We start from the raw sequence: 20204 nt of genomic DNA on the forward strand, positions 1-20204 counted from the left end.
ACTGGTCCAAAAGGTTAAGAGTGTTCCTAATTTTAGTTTCATTTCATGAGTCCGTTGTAATAATCCCACCAAAATTATGAAATAATAATTACTAATAGTACTGTTGTTGTACCGTTTAATTCTACTATGTCACGTCATTACACTCTCACCAAGTCCCTATTTTCACAGTCACTATTTTCACAAAATTGTGTCAAACGTTATAATACAGATACGTGTATTGGAATGTTATTTACATCCTTCTTCAGTGTATCGGTAAAACCGGTAAAACCGATACACTGAAGAAGGATGTAAATAACACTCCGAAATACGCATCTGTATTATAACGTTTGGTACACTTTTGTGAAAATAGTGACTGTGAAAATAGTGACTTTGTGAGAGTGTAATGACGTGACATATTAGAATTAAACGGTACAACAACAGTACTATTAGTGAAAATATTCTACTAACAGCTCAAACAGAAATTTAGCCACAATTTTTTCTCATTATTATCTAGTTTTATTTTCGTTAATTCTTATTTCACTCCACTAAACGCACCGCATTCTCCATTCAGTTTACCAACACAACAATCGGTAAAACACGCGTTCTCGCTGATAGTGGAGTGTGGTTTATAAACCTCTACCGGCTGTGCTATTGATCCTGTCAAATGTGCCCTTGAAAATAAACCAATTGAATGTGGATCAATAGTGGCGAAGTTTTATGAACTCGTAATTAACTAAAAGAAGAGTTTCGCTCAAATGCGACCTTTCTCTTAACGTGAATCAATGAAGTTAACACTAGTGTTGTACGCGTCAAATGAAAACAAGAGATTAAACCGATTACGCCAAGGGTGACGTACCAAACAGTGAGCGAAAATTAGTAATTAACAATGGATAAAATTTTTCAAGAGTTTGTGACTTGAATGGAAAATACTCTGTTCCAGATAGCGTTTATTCGATGAAAACAATGCACGAAGTTTTAATGAAAGTGTGAACGAACATCAAGCAAAAGCATGGCCCTCCGGCCAGCCAGCAATGGATTTCATACGCATGGACACCTGTCACTGTGAGCTCTCTACCCAGTTCGGCTCTTGTGTGCTCCTATGGTAAACACCTGAGTTAGTTCAGTCACCAACAATGTGATTGGAATAATTGGGAAGAGGAAGGATCCGAAATTTCACGCCTGGAATGAAACTGTTTGTCGCAACCAAATAATAACCCCTGTGGAAAGGAAAGTAGCTGAAGTTACGGTGTAGTATCGTGCATGCCGGAACGCTTAAAAAAGTCGGGAAGAGGAAAGCGAACATACCTACTTAAAATTCGAATGACCGATACGTGCGACTAGATGACACTGCCTTCGACATCATTGGTGTGGCCATTCAGTAACCGAAAGCGGAGTGCTTCGAATGGAATTATGGCTCAGTTTAGTTGCCGTGATTCTAAGCACCGAAGTGCACCTGTCGGGCTAGCGATGGGCGAAAGTGGAGTCAAATAGTAGTACTAGTGATTGGGTTTTGTTTGATTCGTGATGAGAGAATAGTTAGTGACCAAACAAACTTGTGTTATGGGTTCAATGTAAATATCGATTGTGACACTTGTGATTGGTGCGTAAAACGATATCAGTTAATGAAGGTGTATGTAAACTGTAGTGCGAAATGTCGTTCTGATAAGCGTAGCTGATGATGGCGAATGCGGTAATTCAGTTTAGTCGCAGGATGTCACAACTAAGACTGATTGTTTTGATGGGTAAATTTACTAAATTACTATCATTGAAAAAACTATAAACTATAACAAAACTATAAACCATGACTATGAGTGATACATCTTAAACAATTATTAAGCACTTTCTTCTACAATTTCGTTGTGTTGTTGATGATATTTGTAAATTGCTAATTACTGTTTATAATATCAATCCTTTAATAAATTTGTAAGCTAATAAAAATATATAAAAGTTGAGTTTAATTTCTTTGTATTAAGAAAAGCGATTACCGACGAATCATTTAGTTTTGTTCATCGCTAATTTTATTTTTTTTTTCTATATTTCTGATATATTTATTATACACGAGGAATTTCAGATCAGTCGCCAGTTGCTGTATGTCCTAACCAGGAATATCCATGGCATCTTAGCACTAGACATGCAAATGATCCGTGCACTTGAGAAACGGTGGCGAAGTCTGTTAACACAAGACAGTTTCGCATCGAATTGTAGTATCCTGAATTACCTTTATAGGACTTTCTATTTAAACGTTCCCAAAAAGATTTATACGGATTTATTTTAGGAACAAAGTTACTCATTATTGCACATATTACAAAAATCATGTTATTTTGTTCAAATGAAGTTTCAAGTTTTAAAAAACGCTTTAAATTATGTTAGCAGAAATTTCTTTATTTTTTGAAATACTAATCAAATAGATGTTACATTTTATTTCCATAAAAAAAGTATAACCCTCCGAGGAATGACCATTAAGGTTTGCACCGGAGTGAAATTTTTAAAAGCTTTCCAATTTTTTCTCAGTGTGTATTGGTTTCGAGTCAATCTGGTGTTTTCGTCCATGCAGAATTAGTGGTTTGCTATCATGAAGACGTGTGACAAATTTCTTCCAAATCTGACTGTAAAGTCTGATGACTTTACTTTATGTTTACCAGTTTCTGAAATTTCTAGATAATGTTAATAAATTTTGATTCCAGTAAACTGTAAGATCGGGAAGTCATCTTAATAAGAATGGAATATTTTCAAAACTACACTTGGACACTTGAATAAAAAGAAGTTTGTTCGAGAACCAACTACAAATAAAAACAGTTTTGAGTTAAATTTTTAATAATTTCTTTCGATTTTTGCATCGTCGCAAACTATTGCTTTCAACTTAAAATTTCAGGTGGGTAATTTCACTCTGAAAAATTCCAGTGGGTAGTACTACCCATCGTACTCTTCCACCACCCTGCGGAACAGTGGAAAAATGAATATAAGTCAGTAGAACTAAAATACCTCTTGACCTTATTAGTATTATTATTATTATTATTATTATTATTATTATTATTATTATTATTATTATTATTATTGTTATTGTTATTGTTATTATTATTATTATTATTATTATTATTATTATTATTATTATTATTATTATTATTATTATTATTATTATTATTATTATTATTATTATTATTATTATTATTATTATTATTATTATTATTATTATTATTATTATTATTATTATTATTATTATTATTATTATATCGTTTATTTTGACCCGGCCTCAACCTAATTATGGTTATTCGGCGAGTTCTTCTGGACCTTCTGTTCAATCTTGTTGGAAGCTTGTGAAGATTGGTGTCCACAATAAAACAATAAGTTCCACTTAGAGTTTTTTACTACAATTCATGGTAATTCCGGAATCGGGAACTATAAATCGGTATTACCAAAGTCGCATTGGAATACCTAGATACGGAAGTTATATTCGGTTTAGCGAGCAAAAAAACGGTTCCTCGACTGCACTATCGGAAACTGACAAAAAAATTACCAAAGATTGTTTTGCCTCCCCTCGTAGCGCCCTAGACGAATGTCCCCCTCTCCCCTCTTCCTCCATTCACCACTGCGAAGTCGGTTCGTTTGACCTTTATTTGTCTTCGAATATAAAAGAATCTATGCATCGTCACTTCATATGAAGGTCATCAACTGACTAGCTCTAGAGCAATTTCTATGCTATTTTGGAGAATTGAGCACGCCTTTTCGTCTTCTTTTATAAAGGCAAACTGTTGAATTTGCGTCTTTTCACTCATTGCTCTGTACATACGGAACCAGATGTCAGATCCAGATGAAGTTCGAAATTTTCCTTTGAGGAAACAGTGCCTTTTAATTGAGCCTAAGGTTTGAAAATTCGTTCTGATCTTGGAAAACGTGGATGTAAATTTTTGTCATATACATGTATACATTCAGTTACAGACGTTTGGCGATCTCGACGAACTGTGTGGAATGGTAAATGACATCAGTTTAAAAGTCGGTATTCACAGTAATAGTCATTCTTTATGGGAGAAGCACAAAACGGAATGATCAGACTTACGCAGTTTACAAAGTTCAGGAATAGCATTCTCACAAAGGTAAACTCTCTATCTTGAGTGATCTGCGATTTCTAATGTATCACTTAAGTAGGACTCAATTGAAGCAAAACAACAAGCGTCTGATCGCTACATGCGTCGTAATTATGACAATGTTTTTTTTTTCGTTTGAAAAAATATACTATATTGAATAATATGCAGCATATCCAGTGATTCTTAAAATAGGAAAGTAAAAAATTCATAGAATTATTATTAATAATTTATTTTTGTCGCATCCCATTAATCAATAAATCAATTTTGATGGATGTATAACACATGGATCAATAAGTCCCGAGACTAACAATGGAAACAACATTTTTTTTGCAAAAATTTTTTTTATTCATCAACATAATCACCTTTTAGGGTGATACAAAGGTTCCAACGTTTTTCCAATTTTTCAATACCATGTTTATCAAAAAATTTATCTTTTGCTTCAAAATAAGCTTCAGTTTCAGCGATGACCTCTTCATTTGAGCCAAATCTTTTTCCCTGGAGCATTTTTTTAAGATCAGCAAAGAGCCAGTAGTCACTGGGGGCTAAATCTGGCGAGTATGGGGGGTGGGGAAGCAGATCAAAGCCTAATTCGTTCAATTTCGCTGTTGTTTTCATTGTTTTGTTCATTGCTGTTTTTGCTCCATCGAAAGCAATCGCGGCACCCACTTGGAAAAAACCTTTTTCATGCTCAATTTTTCATGAAGGATAGTAAATACACTTCCATATGATATCTGTGTCATCTCAGCAATCTCACGGAGCTTCACTTTACGATCTTTCATTATAATTTTTGTCACTTCACTCACATTTTCCGGTGTAATGGCTTCCACAGGTCTACCCGAGCGTTCCGCGTCATTTGTGTCGGTACGACCACATTTAAACTCGGCGATCCACCGACAAATCGTTGCTTTTGATGGACAAGAGTCCGTATAACATTTTTCAATCCATTGTTTCGCTTGCACGGTGTTTTTACACATTAAAAAAACAAAGTTTTATCAAAACACGAAACTCGGTTTTTTCCATTTTTTTAAACAAATTACAAAACGACTTTACTCCAACCTCGATAACTCAGCTGTTTCTGGTCGGATCGACATAAAATTTTGACCCGTTTCAAGCAAAGGTTAGTACTCTAGAAATACGTGGTTACTGGTTTACTACGAGCGCCATCTCTGATTTAGTCTCGGGACTTACTGATCCATGTGTTACATATGTTTGCTTCCTTTCTAACTTGTATTGTTTCCATTGCATTTTTCTGGAGTTTTTCGACGCTTGTTAACGATGGGTCAGTAAAATTACACTATTACTAATCCTACTGGTTCACGATTACTGATGTCCCATGCGATCATTTTTCAAAGGATCGTATGGCACATTGTAATCTTGAGCTTATCTTTGATTCTAATATCGTTTTGGTTTGATGCCAATCCTAACCCAGCTCCCACTCTAACTACTGTTAAAACGTTTGTTTGAAACTAGTTTCGAACCTAGTTTCAACGTTGTTGAACTAAAAATCGAGTCAGTTTCGAACCTGGATTTTATACTAGGTTTGCTCAAATCGCCCTTGCTAAGAAAGAAACCATTGCTTTGCTTTGATCAAATTAACTAGCTCGCACGCGCCTCCAGGCGAATTGCGTGACGCTTGCACTCTGACAGCAACCTTATGTCATTTTCGCTTGAGAAAACTGAAACCAATTGTTTCGTGAACAATTTTTTTTATGAAACTACCCTGGGTCAGTTTCAGTTTTCTCAAGCGAAAATGACATAAGGTTGCTGTCAGAGTGCAAGCGTCACGCAATTCGCCTGGACGCGCGTGCGAGCTAGTTAATTTGATCAAAGCAAACGTGTCGGAGTGAACGCGATGCGGTAAAACTACATTACATTTAGATATTCATTCACACTTAAAAGTTCACACGACGCATCTTAACGGACTTCTAAGAGCAAATTCAGCAGCTAGAAGTTCTATATGGAAGATCTATAATAGAACAGAAACTGGATTAAACGTATCCCCAGCAAGCCGTTCTAATTTGATTTATTCGATATATTCAATCCGTACCCGATTGAAAGTTAAAATCTCCTCTGTACCCGACTCGAACCAGGGGTGGTGAAAACCCATTTGGTAGTATACTGAACTCCACACCTGGATAATATCTGGATGTGGAATTCCACACCTGGAAATGCAGTTTTTATCATTTTCCTTCATCAGTAAACTCCCTCCTCCATTCCAACTTACCATAAATATATTTTCACTCCACACCTGGGTGAAATCTGTTCCACCACCCCTGGTTATCTATATGTGCAAATTATTCGAGAACTCGAATTCGAGAAAATTGTCTAGTTCTAAACTCGAAACGGATTCAAATACGATTCGAATTCAAATACACGAAAGCATCTCCATCAGCTTTCAGTGAGGTAATTCTCGCGAAACATGTTCTGAATTTTTCAAGTTGTTAAATATTCTTCGTGTTCTTCAAGCAGCTAGAAAGTGAGTTTTTTCAGATACTGCGGAATTTTTTGTGACTAGGGTTATCAGCTTGTAATTCCATAACCGGAAGATGTATTCGGTTAGAGCGATCTCGACGAAATAAATCAAATGGTATAAGACTCTCGACCCTCCTAGTCTCGGTAAAAAGACAATTTTCGCATTGATTTCAAAACCTTTCTAAGTGAGAAAGTCTAAAATAAACTTATTTTCCCTGCGATTTTTTTACCGTTTTTTATTGATGGTGGAGAAAAATAAGTATAATTACTTGGCGATACAAGATATCCAGCTCTCACATTTCCCGAACAAATCATTGTCAACAACCTTTTTAGCTAACATGGCGCCCTCAGGCGAGTCCGCATCGAATCTCTTACAAAGAAGTAAGAGAGAAATGTCAAATTCGTGCGCGCCAAAATAGCAGCAATGATGCCGTGCGATGGCGTTGCTGGACTGAAGAATAATATCGCTCCAAGCTGACAGGGTCAGACCCAGTGTAAGCAGATGGCCTATGTTTAGAATACAACGTACTACAATTTGTAAAAAACAACGTTGTTTAATTTATTTCACAAAAAATAGAAATAAACTGTAACTAAAATGTGTGCGTTTTGAAACTCTGGTAATAGCTCTATCTAAAATGTATTGATTAAATTGACGTTACCATATCTCCGTTTCGTTAATTTTTCCTTTTTTCGGTTTTTAACGATATCAAATTAACTAAAAATTATAAGAGAAGAAAAAACTGAAACTGACCAGTGAGCACTGTTTTGGTGTACTTGCAGAAGAGCGAATAGAGTGTTTCTGATGTAAAATAGTCTAGCTAATCGATTGCACATAGTTTTAATGACAGCAAAAAACTCGTTGTACCGTTTTGCCACACTTCTTTTCTAGTTATAATATTCAGTCGAAATATGATCTACAATTCAAAAGCAGATAAAATACGAGCGATTAATATTGGTTCATACTATGTACAAAATATCCGTGATAAGTTAAATACAATGGGAGTAACAGTAGTAGCCTGTTTAATCCGTTTTACCGCAATTTATTTCATTAGTCGTATCATTGGTTCAACTTTCTCTCGCATTTCGAAAGAAGGCTGATTGCGGTTGATGAAAAATAACTAACAAATAGGGTTCAATGAACGCACAAATCTTGTTATACCGTTTTACCCCAATTTATTTCATATGTCGTGTTTCTGATTGAGCTTTCTTCCACATACCGGAAGGAGGTTGATTGCAGTTAATTAATATCGAGTGATATTACGGAAAAAGCCCTAAAAAGTAGAGCACAAATAAAACCGAACCAATCTTGTTATACCGTTTTACCCCAATTTATTTCATAAGCTATTTCTAGTTAAACTTATTTTTGCATACCGAAAGTAAGCGATTAAAATCGATTGATATTACGGAGAGAGCCCTGAAAAGTAGGGTACAAATAGGTTCAATAATCTCACGAATTTTTTTATACCGTTTTACCCCAATTTATTCTTTAACAGAGTCTTTGAATAAATATTGATCTACAATCCAGAAACTGATCCAACTTCAGTGATCCAAATACATATAATTTGGAATGACAGCACTAGCCCGTTCAACCCTTTATTTTATAAATTGTATCGCTGGGTGAACTTTCTTTGGTTCTTTTTGAACCAGTTATATGACTTATGAAATAAATTGACAATATACGTGCGGTCATTGAATCTATTTGTAATTTTATTATCTTTGTTCGTAATATCAATCGATTTTAATCAACCCAATTTTGATAAGTCATGTTGAATCTGCTTCGGAATTGTAAATCTAAATTCAACATAAAACTGTGTTTGTGGGAAAATTGGGGTAAAACAATGTAGCACGATTCATGGAAACTATTTTTTGATGTGATATACAAAACATAACAAACTGTCTTGTTTAACCATCGTTGGTCAAAACACTGATCATTCGAATTTTATTTTCAGTAAATTCATAGAAGAAGATGACTTGGGGTAAAACAGAATATAGTTATGTTCGGTCAATCTTATTAAACACAATCAATTCATCGAACTTATGAACATGTCAGGAGTACCTTCCGATTAGTCGAATTCAGAAATAAACTCTCAAAACACCCAATAATTTAATATTCTATTTTAAGAACAAGAAGATAAATACCCGATGTGTATGCAGTATTTTCTTCTTCTTTCTTTGTTTGGTTGGTTACAATGATCATACATCCATCGGTTTCTTTTGTAGCCCCTAGGACTTTATTGTTTTTGACTGCCAATGGTATCTCGTAACGTCGCACCGCCGAGCCACTGCAGCACGAAAAAATGTTCTCTCCTACTCGCGAATTACTTGAGCTTCTAACGCACTGACCGCGAATTAACGTGCTTACACGTAAAGAGCCTCACCGGAAGTGTGTATGCAGCATCAACGTTACAACGACGAGGTTTTCATGGAACGCTTTTTCATTCTTTATTACAGTTTTGCTACTGTCTCTAGAAGAGGGCAACGCCATCTCAGTTGTCGCTCGCGAGTCACGCAGCAGTTTCACTGTAGGCTCCTGTACATGGGTAATTGAGCGGGCGTGCCCGGATGAAGACGTTAAATTCTATTTATACACTCGATCTAATCCCGAAGATCGCCAGTACGTACATATCGACGAAACTCTGGAGAAATCAAATCTCAGCTCGTCATACTTTAACCCATCATTCCCAACGAAAGTTATCATCCACGGTTATAATGCGGATATGTTCCTGGCGCCTTTGATTAACATGAAAGGAGGTGGGTATGCTAAATTATTCATCTTTCCAGTGTTACTCTAATTCTGGTTCAATGTTTCAGAATATCTTAATCGAGACAGTTACAATTTGTTCTACGTCGATTGGAGCTTACTGGGACCAGGTCCATGTTATCCGTCCGCAGTCCATAACACCAAGCATGTGGGAACATGTATAGCCCAACTGGTTCAGCGTCTTCTAGATTCTGGTACAGACAATATCCACCTTATTGGATTTTCCCTGGGAGCACAAGTGACTAACTACGTAGCGGTTAAACTGCGACCATTTAAATTAAAAAGAATAAGCGGACTGGACCCGGCACTACCCCTCTTTATTACTTCCGGAATCGACGATAAGCTTGATCCCACGGACGCGGCATTCGTAGACGTCATTCATACAAACGCACTTGTTCAGGGTAAAATTGAGCGCTGTGGGCATGTGGATTTTTATATGAACGGTGGAATCATCCAACCGGGATGTTGGTCTATTGGTCAAAGTATGTTGGTGTCCGATTGCATAATTTGCTAATAATAAATTTTAACATCTTACAGATCCAATGGCGTGCAGTCATCATCGAGCGCCAGACTACTTCGCTGAATCTATACGAAGTCTGACAGGATTCTGGGGCTGGAAATGTGATAGTTATATCTATTACTTGTTGGGTTTTTGCCCGCATAACAACTTCCAGGTTATGGCTGGCGAAGACTGTATGACAGGAACTACTGGGATGTTCATGATCTCTACCAATTCGGATTCCCCTTACGCTATAGGTCGATGGACTGACACTACAGGTTTACAGAAGAAGGATCACGTACTCAACAAGTTTGGACTAAATCGAGATCCATTCATAAACGATATTGATCAATGGGGTAAACTTGATGGGAGCTTCAATAATGTGGAACAGTTTCCAACGCCGTACTCTCAAGATCCAAATAATGCCAACAGTGATGATTGGCCCTATTTTAACCATGTAGGAACAAACAAACTAACCAAAGAGTATATTAGAAAAATTTTAGAACAAGATAGGAACAAATTCGAAACTTCTCCAAAGGAGAAGCAAAGCATTCCTAACCAAAACGGAATGAAAAACAATGTTGATTATAAAAACAGTCTGACGGATTTTAGAAAAAGACTTCAACTGAAAGAAGCCAGTGTTATGGAGCACTACACAATACCAGTTTTAAGCTCGCATTAGGCTCACTGAAATGTAAAATATAATGATTTATGCACACATTTACCAAGCAATCTATTTTCATTCCTTTCCTTCACGTCTTGTCACTTTAAAAAGCAATGCTCATATTTTTACTTTTTTCCTGATAACGAAGCAAAATACATAAACTACTTGAAACGTCAACCACTATCACAGTAAATGGCTATGTTTAGTACTTATGCTGATTACACAACACTATAAAGAAGCTACTCACCGAACCAGTTTTCGCCTATAGAACAAGTTTCCTTTGAAGAACCGATTCTACTGTTTCCAATAATATGACTATATTTGAATGCTGGAAAAATGCTTAGTTGGACGACAGTTCAACATGACCAATTTCCGGGAGCGACGAACCTGTTTCTAATTAAACATACTAATAATCGTTGTTTTGTTACTTAATTAAACGCAATGCGTTTTGCCTTTCTCAATAGAAAGGTATTAGAATTGCTGGAAAAACCGACTTTTGAACGGAGCCTCGGAGACCCATAGTGTTATATACCATTCGACTCAGTTCGACGAGATCGAAAAATGTCTGTATGTGTGTGTGCACTTTTCGAAGATATTTATACGCGCTCAATTTTCTCAGAGATGGCTGAACCGACTTTAACAAATTTATGCTCGTTTAAAAGCTACTATCGGACCATTGATCAAGTTCGAAGACCAAAGGGCTGTGACTTTTGGTTCCGGAGATATAATGGTATAAGTGACGTAACCGACAAAACATATTGTTTTTTACCGCTCTAATGTATATAAGGGTGCCAATATTTTGGGATCACCTCTAATTTCGTAAAGCGCTACTGTTCAAAAGTTTAAGCACCTCGAAAAAAGTCCTCATGCAAAATTTGAGCTAAATCGGACATGGGTAAGGGGTGCTGCCCAGCGGTTAAAGTTTGAAAATTTTCGATCTTGAAAAAGCACCATACATGAAATTTCCGAAATTGAAAGATTTTTTTGATGCCAAAAATCTTAAAATTGCATGAAACGTCGAGATTTAGTGTTATTTAAAAACAAAGTCCAAAAAAGTCGATTTTTTCAAAAAACAAATTTTTCGAGATGACACTAAATCTCGACGTTTCATGCAATTCTAAGACTTTCGGCATTAAATTTGTTTTTCGATTTCGAAAACTTCATGTACCGTAATATTTGGAATTGACAATTACAAACACAGTCTTGGTAGTATCATGTCACAACATGCTTCATATCGTATAAAAGATGTGTATTAGTAATCTCTGTTTGAAATTGGACTATTTTGTATTGAATTAATACATTAATTTCACAAGATTGTACAACTGCTTCCTAAAGTGGTCAAAATACCTCTGTTACCCTAATTCACTCGAAAGCTATTGATTTGTCAGAAAATGCAACATGCAATATGCCGGTTCCGACAATCTTGGTCTTCGGTTTCCCGGAAGCACCGGAAATAGTGGTCATGTATTCCACAATGGATCTCACTCATTTTGCTCAGCGATAGTTCGACCGATTTGCACAAGATTCATAAGATTCAAATGAAGGGTCTCGTGGTCTTATACAAAATCTCTGAATTTCACCAGGATCTGATTTCCGGTTTCGGAATCATAATGTAAAATGTATTAAAAATTTTATACCGTCACTAGAAGCGGCGAAACAAAAAAAGTAAAACAAATCTAAATTGGTCTCAGAACTACCTCAATCGGTAGCCATTATCAGTCGGCAGCCAACCAAACCGATTTCGACTATCTTGGGTCCCGGTTTTCGATTAACGACGGGAAATAATAGTCATATGCCCAAAAATGGAACTCACTCACATTGCTCAGAGATTGCAGAATCGATATTCCCAGTTTTAGGGTCAAATGATAGATCTTATGGTCCTTCCAAAAATTACTGCATATTTTATGATTCAACAAAAATTTACACCTTCGTTTAGAGTACGATGTCAAAATCGTATAAAATCTTCAAAATTTAAATAAAAACTAGTAGAGTTTTTACGTCATGTTTGTTGATGGCCATGCGAGCCGACATCAATTATACCAGTTCTCGGGCTCCGATGCCAGAAGTACCTACAATAGTGGAACTTTTATCGTGTTTCATTCTGTACGTTATACTAGTTAATGCACAAACAATTCCCTTGGTTTCGTTGAAGAATCGAAGAGAAACATTTTGAATAGAACACCACAGTATTGTGTATGAGAATATGATAGATATGAGAAAGGCATCATAACGCTACTAGGTGGCTTAAAACAAAAATTTTATATCTATCGTCGTGTACGGTTTACTAAATTTGCCACACCCACAAATCGCTTGCCACGCCAAGAATTTCTTGGCAAATTTATCAACCTTATTCTTTTGGAACATCGAGGCGGGACTTTCCGACGAGATTCTCTAGACCGTGGATCTTCTTGACGTTCGCTTCAAAGTACATCTCATATTCTGCTTCTAAAAAAGACAAAAAAGATTTTACTTAATTAAGAAGCAAGATTTTACATAATTAAGCAACAATACTGCAAGCGTATGAGTAATGTCAACAATGTGTGCGTAGAAACAACTTCCGGCGCTTCTTTTCCTGATTTTAATCAACAAATCTTCCATATGGTTAAAAAATAAACCAATCCGTTCATTCTGCTATAAATTACAATTCAAGAAAAACGAAAATCTTAGTCTAAAACTCTTCCGTTTTCCTTATGACTGCTCGGGGAAAATTATTTCAGTTTCAGATTACTTCCACTAACAAATTCGATCAGCAACAAACACATTCCTAAATGGATTTCCTCTTGCAGAAATTATTGCGAAATAACGATTTACCTACCTTCTATAAGTAAACCCGCAAAATAGGAACCATTAATTTAAAACACGAATGGCAATGGATATGGAATGTGGTCGTAAAACTATTTATTTTACCGGAAAACTGCTTTTGTAACAGCAGTTGTTTAGTTATGTTTATTCTGGGTAGCGAAATCTAATGCAAAAGCATTGAAGCAGTGTTTTCATGATACTGTTATGAAAGAAGAGAAAGGCATTATCACAACACTAGGTGGATTAGGAAGGGTTTTTTAGTATTAATGATAGTAAACCTGTAGGATGATACGACGGATTGTTGCCTTCACGAAATAGTCCACCTTTTACAGTACAAAGATTATTCCTTTTGAAATACATTATAGGTTTCTAAGCTCAGAACCAATATCATTGCTTGATGTGAGCTAAATATCTTTAACTTGGGATCTAGTGATCAATATAATATCATTGAATATCAGCACTAAAAGTGGAAATTGGAGTTAAATGTAATTTCAATGCATGTTCTCGAAGATACATGAGCAAATGCGATTGTGCCTATTATTATATTGAAAATATTTTATCCCAATTCAATAAATAAAACTCCAATAATTCTTGAAATATTTCACGATGTTGTATATGTAAGAAAACTCTACATAATCATAAAATAGTAACAACTCTAAATAATCATAAAAAATCCAAAGTAAGAGAATATGTACCTTAAGCAAAACTATCAGAATTTTTGTTTCCACCCGTACTGTGCAAAAGAGAAACTCATTGGCTTTTTCCAGAAGCATATTTGTGTCAATATCTCGCTTCACGCACGTATCGGAATATGGCCGTCTAATGTGCTTTTCGGTATGAAAAATCATAACCAATCTTATTTTGACAATTGAGTTACCTATCGAAGAAGCACAATCGCTATCTGCTACGAACAGTCACTCAGAATCACAGCAAAAAATTGACATACACACCATGTTAGTGAAAGCTATAACATTGCTTCTGTCGAATTTGACCTTCTGTTTCAACAGACTTCGCACCCGATTCATAGCGTACAGAACCATTGCATGCCTTGTTCTAAGAACACTCAACACTTTGGAATTTCAAAATCGGACATCGGATCCGAGTAACATTGAATAGTAATCGATGAGACAAAAAGCCTTCTGCTTAGATAAAAACACGATCATTAAATTTAATGTTTCTAATACTTATCACTCTGTAAATTCGGAACCGGATGGAGTCGGATAAAATTCAATAGCTGTCTATGGGTCCATAAGACCAGTCATATCTGTGGTGAAAATCCGTTCTGCCATTTCCGAGAAAAATGAGTGCACATTTTTCTTTTTTTTTTGGGTTTATCACTGTGTACTTCCGGAACCAAAAATCGGATCCGGTTCAAGTTCATCAGTAGTTCATGGAACCATAGGACCTTTCATTTAAATCTGACAAACACATTTGGAGATCTCGACGAGCTGAGTCTAATGGTATGCGACATTTGTTTCTCCAAGTCTCGATTCAAACGTCGATTTTCACAGCCTTTATATATAAGAATGTATCAATAAGTCATCAGATTTCTAATTTTCCGGTTTGGGTAATACTTTACACATGTCTTCAGTAAGGAAAATTATTCATTTTGCAACGATAGATAAACCAATCCGACACAAGACTGACTGTCCTAAAACCGATGGATTTATTTTTGTGATCGCTTTCGCCAACTTGGAATATGTTAATTATTGTGTATGAATAATATCACGAGCTGGTTTTAAGTTTATGTTTAAAAAAAAACTATTGAAAAAAATTACAGATGCGACTTTTTTAATTTTAACCCAAATAAAGCATCCAACATTTTATTCTATACATTCTTTTAAGTATTCAATTAATTTCCTACAACCTTTTTTCGATGCAATTGTTGAAAAATTTACAGTTTCCGACTTACATAAATTCCTCTGTTGCGCTATTATTAACAGGTAATACACAAACGGAGTGATTGATAAGTATTCAATTATTATTCAGAAACCAGTACCTCTACTATTTACTGAAACCAAAGAATGTAGAAACCAATATACAGTATTGTGTCTTGCAATAGTGAAATAAACTCAGCGAACATGGCGTAAGGCATACCGAGGAAGTACCCCAAGACAAAACCTGTTTTCCAGCGAATTTTTCATTTTGAAGGTTCATATGACTACTGGGAAACCGATAACAGTCATGCGTCTATGGTAGTTATCATTTTCAAAGTAAAAGTCTTTAAAATGAATAAGGTGTTGCGGAAAATGCTTCAGTTTCCCTTCGATTCTTGAAAAAGAAAGTATGAAAGTGTTGGATATCGTAAAAGTGAAAATTTTTCTAGCTTCACTAATAGTTTTTCCAGGTGGATACTCTTTATATATTGGATTGTTTTAAGAAAAGTGTGCAAACAGTTCCAAGACAGAATTCTAATTCTTCATTGATGTTATTCGCATAACACTTTGCAAGTTAGATCAAGCCCGTCCCGAATTAACTGCCTACAAATGTTTATAGAATGCGTATACTAACGAGCGGAGCGTGACATTTTAAACTGCCGAAATAATTATTTACCTTGGACCATAATTGAACACACAAGTCATCTCATCACCATTGGGCGTCAATAAACTGTTAGTCATTAGCTAACAAATGTCCGCGCATGAGTTTCACAATACCATCAAACACCAAAGCCACAATACTGGTTAGAACTTCTAAGCGGCAATATCAGTTCTATCCAGAGTGTGGAAAAAAGTTTTTTTAATATTATTTGCAAGAGCCTCCAATCAGAGAATCGTTAGATTTATCAAAGCGTCGCTAGTTAACCACAGTCGCATCCGTAACATGATCAGTTGGTTCAGTGTCCGATCGCGGCAAACGTCTATGAAAAGCTGTCATGTTTGACTTTTTGATTACGTTCATGTGTCAACATATGCTGCTGAAGAATCTGTTTGAATGTGTGAAAACTAGTACCCGTTTATGAACAGCAATATCAGATTATCTCTGATCGGCTTTCGTGTTTTGTTTTACTTGTAGTGAAGTGTGACATGGAACAGATGAGAAGTATTGATCCAAACTATGGAGTTACCTGGATGTTCCTGCCGGATGATCAGGGTATGCCGCACATTGTAGATCTGACGACACCCAACGATACCTCGGCGGAACGGGCCGGTACCAACTGTAATGACGATGTCACATTCTATTTGCATAGGCAGTAAGTAAATGCTGGATGTCTGTAACGCTATGAAGAATATGAGTGTGTTGAAGGAACTTAGTTACGCCAACATCAATTGCAACTTTATCTAGTTGAGATAATAATTCATAAGAAAATATGTTGCAAAACTGTTCATTCAATTAATTGAAATAATGAATTACTTTGTTGAAATTAATGTATTCACACGAAATTTCATTATAAAATCAAGATTTGTGAAAAATTACACATTTCTTATCTTGATTTTCTAATAAAAAAAACTCTATTTCCGCCAAAACGTCATTTAAAATTTTTAATCTCAGAGAGTCGATGTTCGTTTCGAAATAACAGTGTTTTTACAAAAAGTGAAATATAAAATCTAATAAAGTATACGAATGTCTACGAAGGGGTTGAAATTCTCAAATTTCGGTCTTCATGGCTTATGCATATGAGTATGCACGAGCTTGGTTCGTTCCACAATCACAACGTTATAAATGAGTTCGGTTTTGTGTTTCGTTCGATACAGTCATGAATCACTTTCAGTCATAACGGTATAAGCAAACAACTTCGTGTGAAGTGCGTCATTGTAACTAATGCTACCTTCGATTTCATACATATCGAGATTCACTTAACAATGAATGAAACTGTAATATTGCTAAAAGAGCAAACGCAACCAGGTGTGAAGAACGTGCAAGAAAAACCGATACCAAAATTCGTTTAACCTGCCAAAGCAATAATTTGCAAAGTAAAAAGTAAAAGCAATAATTTGTAAAAAAAATGCCTCAACGCGTAGATTCTTTTCATCGAGAACGAAGTGTGCAGAAATTGTTTTCTTGTTATCCCTAGTGAGTTACCTTGTGGGATTGAAATCGTTCTAGCGAGCCTCACATCAACATCAACAACAGGAGCATGAACGAAGACACGATTGGAGAACCATCTGCCTCTAAACCATAGCAGGATAGTACCGCAAAATCCTCCCTCAAGAAAAGGGTATATAGAGTAATATGTAACGCTTGAATTTTACCAACTCACATTTCCGAGGCTTTTCTTACTCTTGGAATTCGTAGTCCAAAAGCTGCAACTCGAAATTCAATGATTCCAACATTCGTCAAAAAATTGAAGTTCAGCCACTATATTCCGAAACAAGACTTGTTCTTTCTCTTTTAACAAATGCGATCGCAATGGAAATCCGGATCTATCAGTAAGAAAACTTGCAAAAAAGCTTGGTTTTCCTGCAATCACTGTCCACAACGTTCTTAAATCTTTCAATACACGTTTAACAATAGCTTGGAAGGCTGGGAGCGATAGAAGAGCACCGGTGTGAAGTGAAAACTGTTCCGAACCATAATGATGAACAGAATGTGACAGCTAAAACCTGGACTCGCAACTTGAATCACAAATATTTGATAAAGTTTTCCTGCGTGATAATTAACGATGAAACTTATTTACTACAACTTTCCAGAATGTCTTTATACTGTCATGCAACGGCACGGCGAAGAGGAGCATTTCGGAATGAAGAAAAAATGAATGAAGAAAATGAATCTGGGATAGAACTAACAGAAAATTTGCTTATTTTTACGTTTCGCATTCAGCTCATCAGTGCGTTAGCAGATTATGTTGATCTACTAATGCCACGTCGCGGATCAACATAATCCGCTAAGCAGACGTAAAGTACTTGCTACGTACAAGTCACTTGCTTAAGTCCTTCCTGACGTCCCGAAAGTACGAAACATAATCAACATAATCTGCTAATGCACTGATGAGCTGAATGCGAAACGTAAAAATAAGTAAATTTAGTCATGTGTACTTTTGCACAAACCGGTACCCAAGAGGTACCAAAACCCCTTAATGACTACAACCTGTTGGCGGTCAGAATGCCGTCAATATGTTTCGTACTTTCGGGACGTCAGGAAGGACTTAAGCAAGTGACTTGTACGTAGCAAGTACTTAACGTCTGCTTAGCGGATTATGTTGATCCGCGACGTGGCATTAGCAGATCAACATAATCTGCTAATGCACTGATGAGCTGAATGCGAAACGTAAAAATAAGAAAATTTGGTTTATTCCAAATTCAATCTGTCCAGATTTATCGCGAACAAGCCTTAACATACAAAATTCTTGGATCTCTTCCTTTGAAAGACTTGAATGTCCCGGAACTGCATTCCGGATGCGGAACTTAATCTTCTGTCCTGGTCGGGGCTGCTCTCCCGAACCACCGCTCGATCACTATCTTGTTTGTTTACTCTTTATTATAGAAGCCTGGTTGCGCAAACATTGTTTGTGTTCCTTCAAATTTAGTCAAATTTATATGTTACCAATATCCTAAACAGATTTTATGCTTAAGTTAAACTCGGCCATATATTTTGCATTATAACACTAAGCATTTGTTTTCAATTTTTAAATTCAATTTTTCAGAAACACCAAACAGAACCCGAAATCATTCAAATATATAAACGATCCTGCCGCTCCATTGAAACTGGATTTATCTTACGATCCTAGTTTACCAACCAAATTTGTCATTCATGGTTGGCGCAATTCAATTAGTAGTCCCGTCAGCCAATTAATAAAGGAAGCGTATCTGAAACAAAATGATATGAATGTGTTTGGTAACTTTCTAAACTACAATATTTTGCAAGATCAACTCGCATTTATTTTGTCTTTCAGTCGTTGATTGGAGTCCGCTGGCTCATGACACCTTCTACTTCAAGTCGGCTTCAGCTACACGCGACGTAGGCCGACACGTAGGGGCACTGATTGATCGAATGGTAGCGGAAAGAGGAACTGATCTCAGCTCGATTCACATCATAGGACATAGTTTAGGAGCCCACACTTCAGGGTTTGCTGGAAGTTTTGTTCGGTCGGGAAAGGTGGCTCGGGTAACGGGACTTGATCCTGCCCTTCCGGGATTTCAAGATCAACAACCAGATAAACTGATTGATCCTAGCGATGCTCGCTTCGTTGATATTATTCACACTTGCGCCGGTATGTTGGGACATGATAAAAATCTCGGCCATGTAGATTTCTATCCCAACGGCGGACGGGCCAACCAACCCGGATGCGGCGGAATGAACGACTTTACCGGTGCTTGCAGTCACGGTCGATCATACGAGTACTACGCAGAATCTATCGTCACTAGAAATGCATTCATGGCATATCCTTGCGAAGATTTGAACCAGTATAAACGCAACAACTGCCGTTCGGGAGCTGTTCCAATGGGCGATGCTGTTCCAATTGAAGCACGAGGTGTTCACTTCCTAGAAACCAACGCAGAACCAAGGTTCGGAAGAGGACTCAGTAGGTGATATTTTCATGCACAGTGTTCCAGTATTGTATGAATAATATTCAGTAAATAAAATATAATCAACAAACTGTTATAATTCTAATATTGTCATGGTTAGAAAGGTTTCGGAACCTGCACTGGCTGTTGTAAGTTAATACTAAATTGGCTGCAGCGATTAAATGGCATGAACACACTTTACTTCCATAAAGCAAAAATATCTATTCTGATGGCAAGCCTAATCAAGCACATCAGTTCGCGCGATGATTTCGTTTTCGGTGGTCACCATGAGTATATCTTCTAACCGTGGGCTAACCTCAAAAGCAAGGAACCCATCAACATCGTCCAATTCCTTAGATGTAAACTTTGCAGCAATCGTCGCTCGACCGGCAAATGGAGGCGTCATACTAAATGTATTGCTTATAACTTCATCTACTTCTACTTCCGAATGCTAAAAAACATAAAATTCAACTCAAAATCTTTCGGCGATTCAATTGTGTTA

The 20204-nt window shown here is 36.5% G+C and overlaps 2 protein-coding genes across 5 annotated transcripts in view; one reads left to right on the plus strand and one right to left on the minus strand.

Moving 5' to 3' along the window:
* The first annotated feature begins 575 nt into the window (after nt 1-575).
* Nucleotides 576-19793, plus strand: LOC131429293 (uncharacterized). Its single transcript, XM_058593351.1, has 8 exons — nt 576-1721; nt 8985-9284; nt 9345-9776; nt 9832-10474; nt 15518-15606; nt 16272-16449; nt 18841-19031; nt 19090-19793. The coding sequence occupies exons 1-8, from the start codon at nt 1655-1657 to the stop codon at nt 19725-19727; spliced, it is 2538 nt and encodes an 845-aa protein (XP_058449334.1). The 5' UTR covers nt 576-1654; the 3' UTR covers nt 19728-19793.
* LOC131430917 (annulin) overlaps nt 19752-20204 on the minus strand; it is a 34883-nt gene continuing 34430 nt past the window's right edge. For all 4 annotated transcript variants that reach the window (XM_058596189.1, XM_058596190.1, XM_058596193.1 and 1 more), the window contains one exon: nt 19752-20153. In XM_058596189.1, coding sequence (XP_058452172.1) covers nt 19941-20153 — 213 coding nt within the window. In that variant the 3' untranslated portion in view covers nt 19752-19940. The remainder of the gene's footprint in view (nt 20154-20204) is intronic.

Source organism: Malaya genurostris, chromosome 2, assembly GCF_030247185.1.
Source record: "Malaya genurostris strain Urasoe2022 chromosome 2, Malgen_1.1, whole genome shotgun sequence".
NCBI classification, from domain to species: domain Eukaryota; kingdom Metazoa; phylum Arthropoda; class Insecta; order Diptera; family Culicidae; genus Malaya; species Malaya genurostris.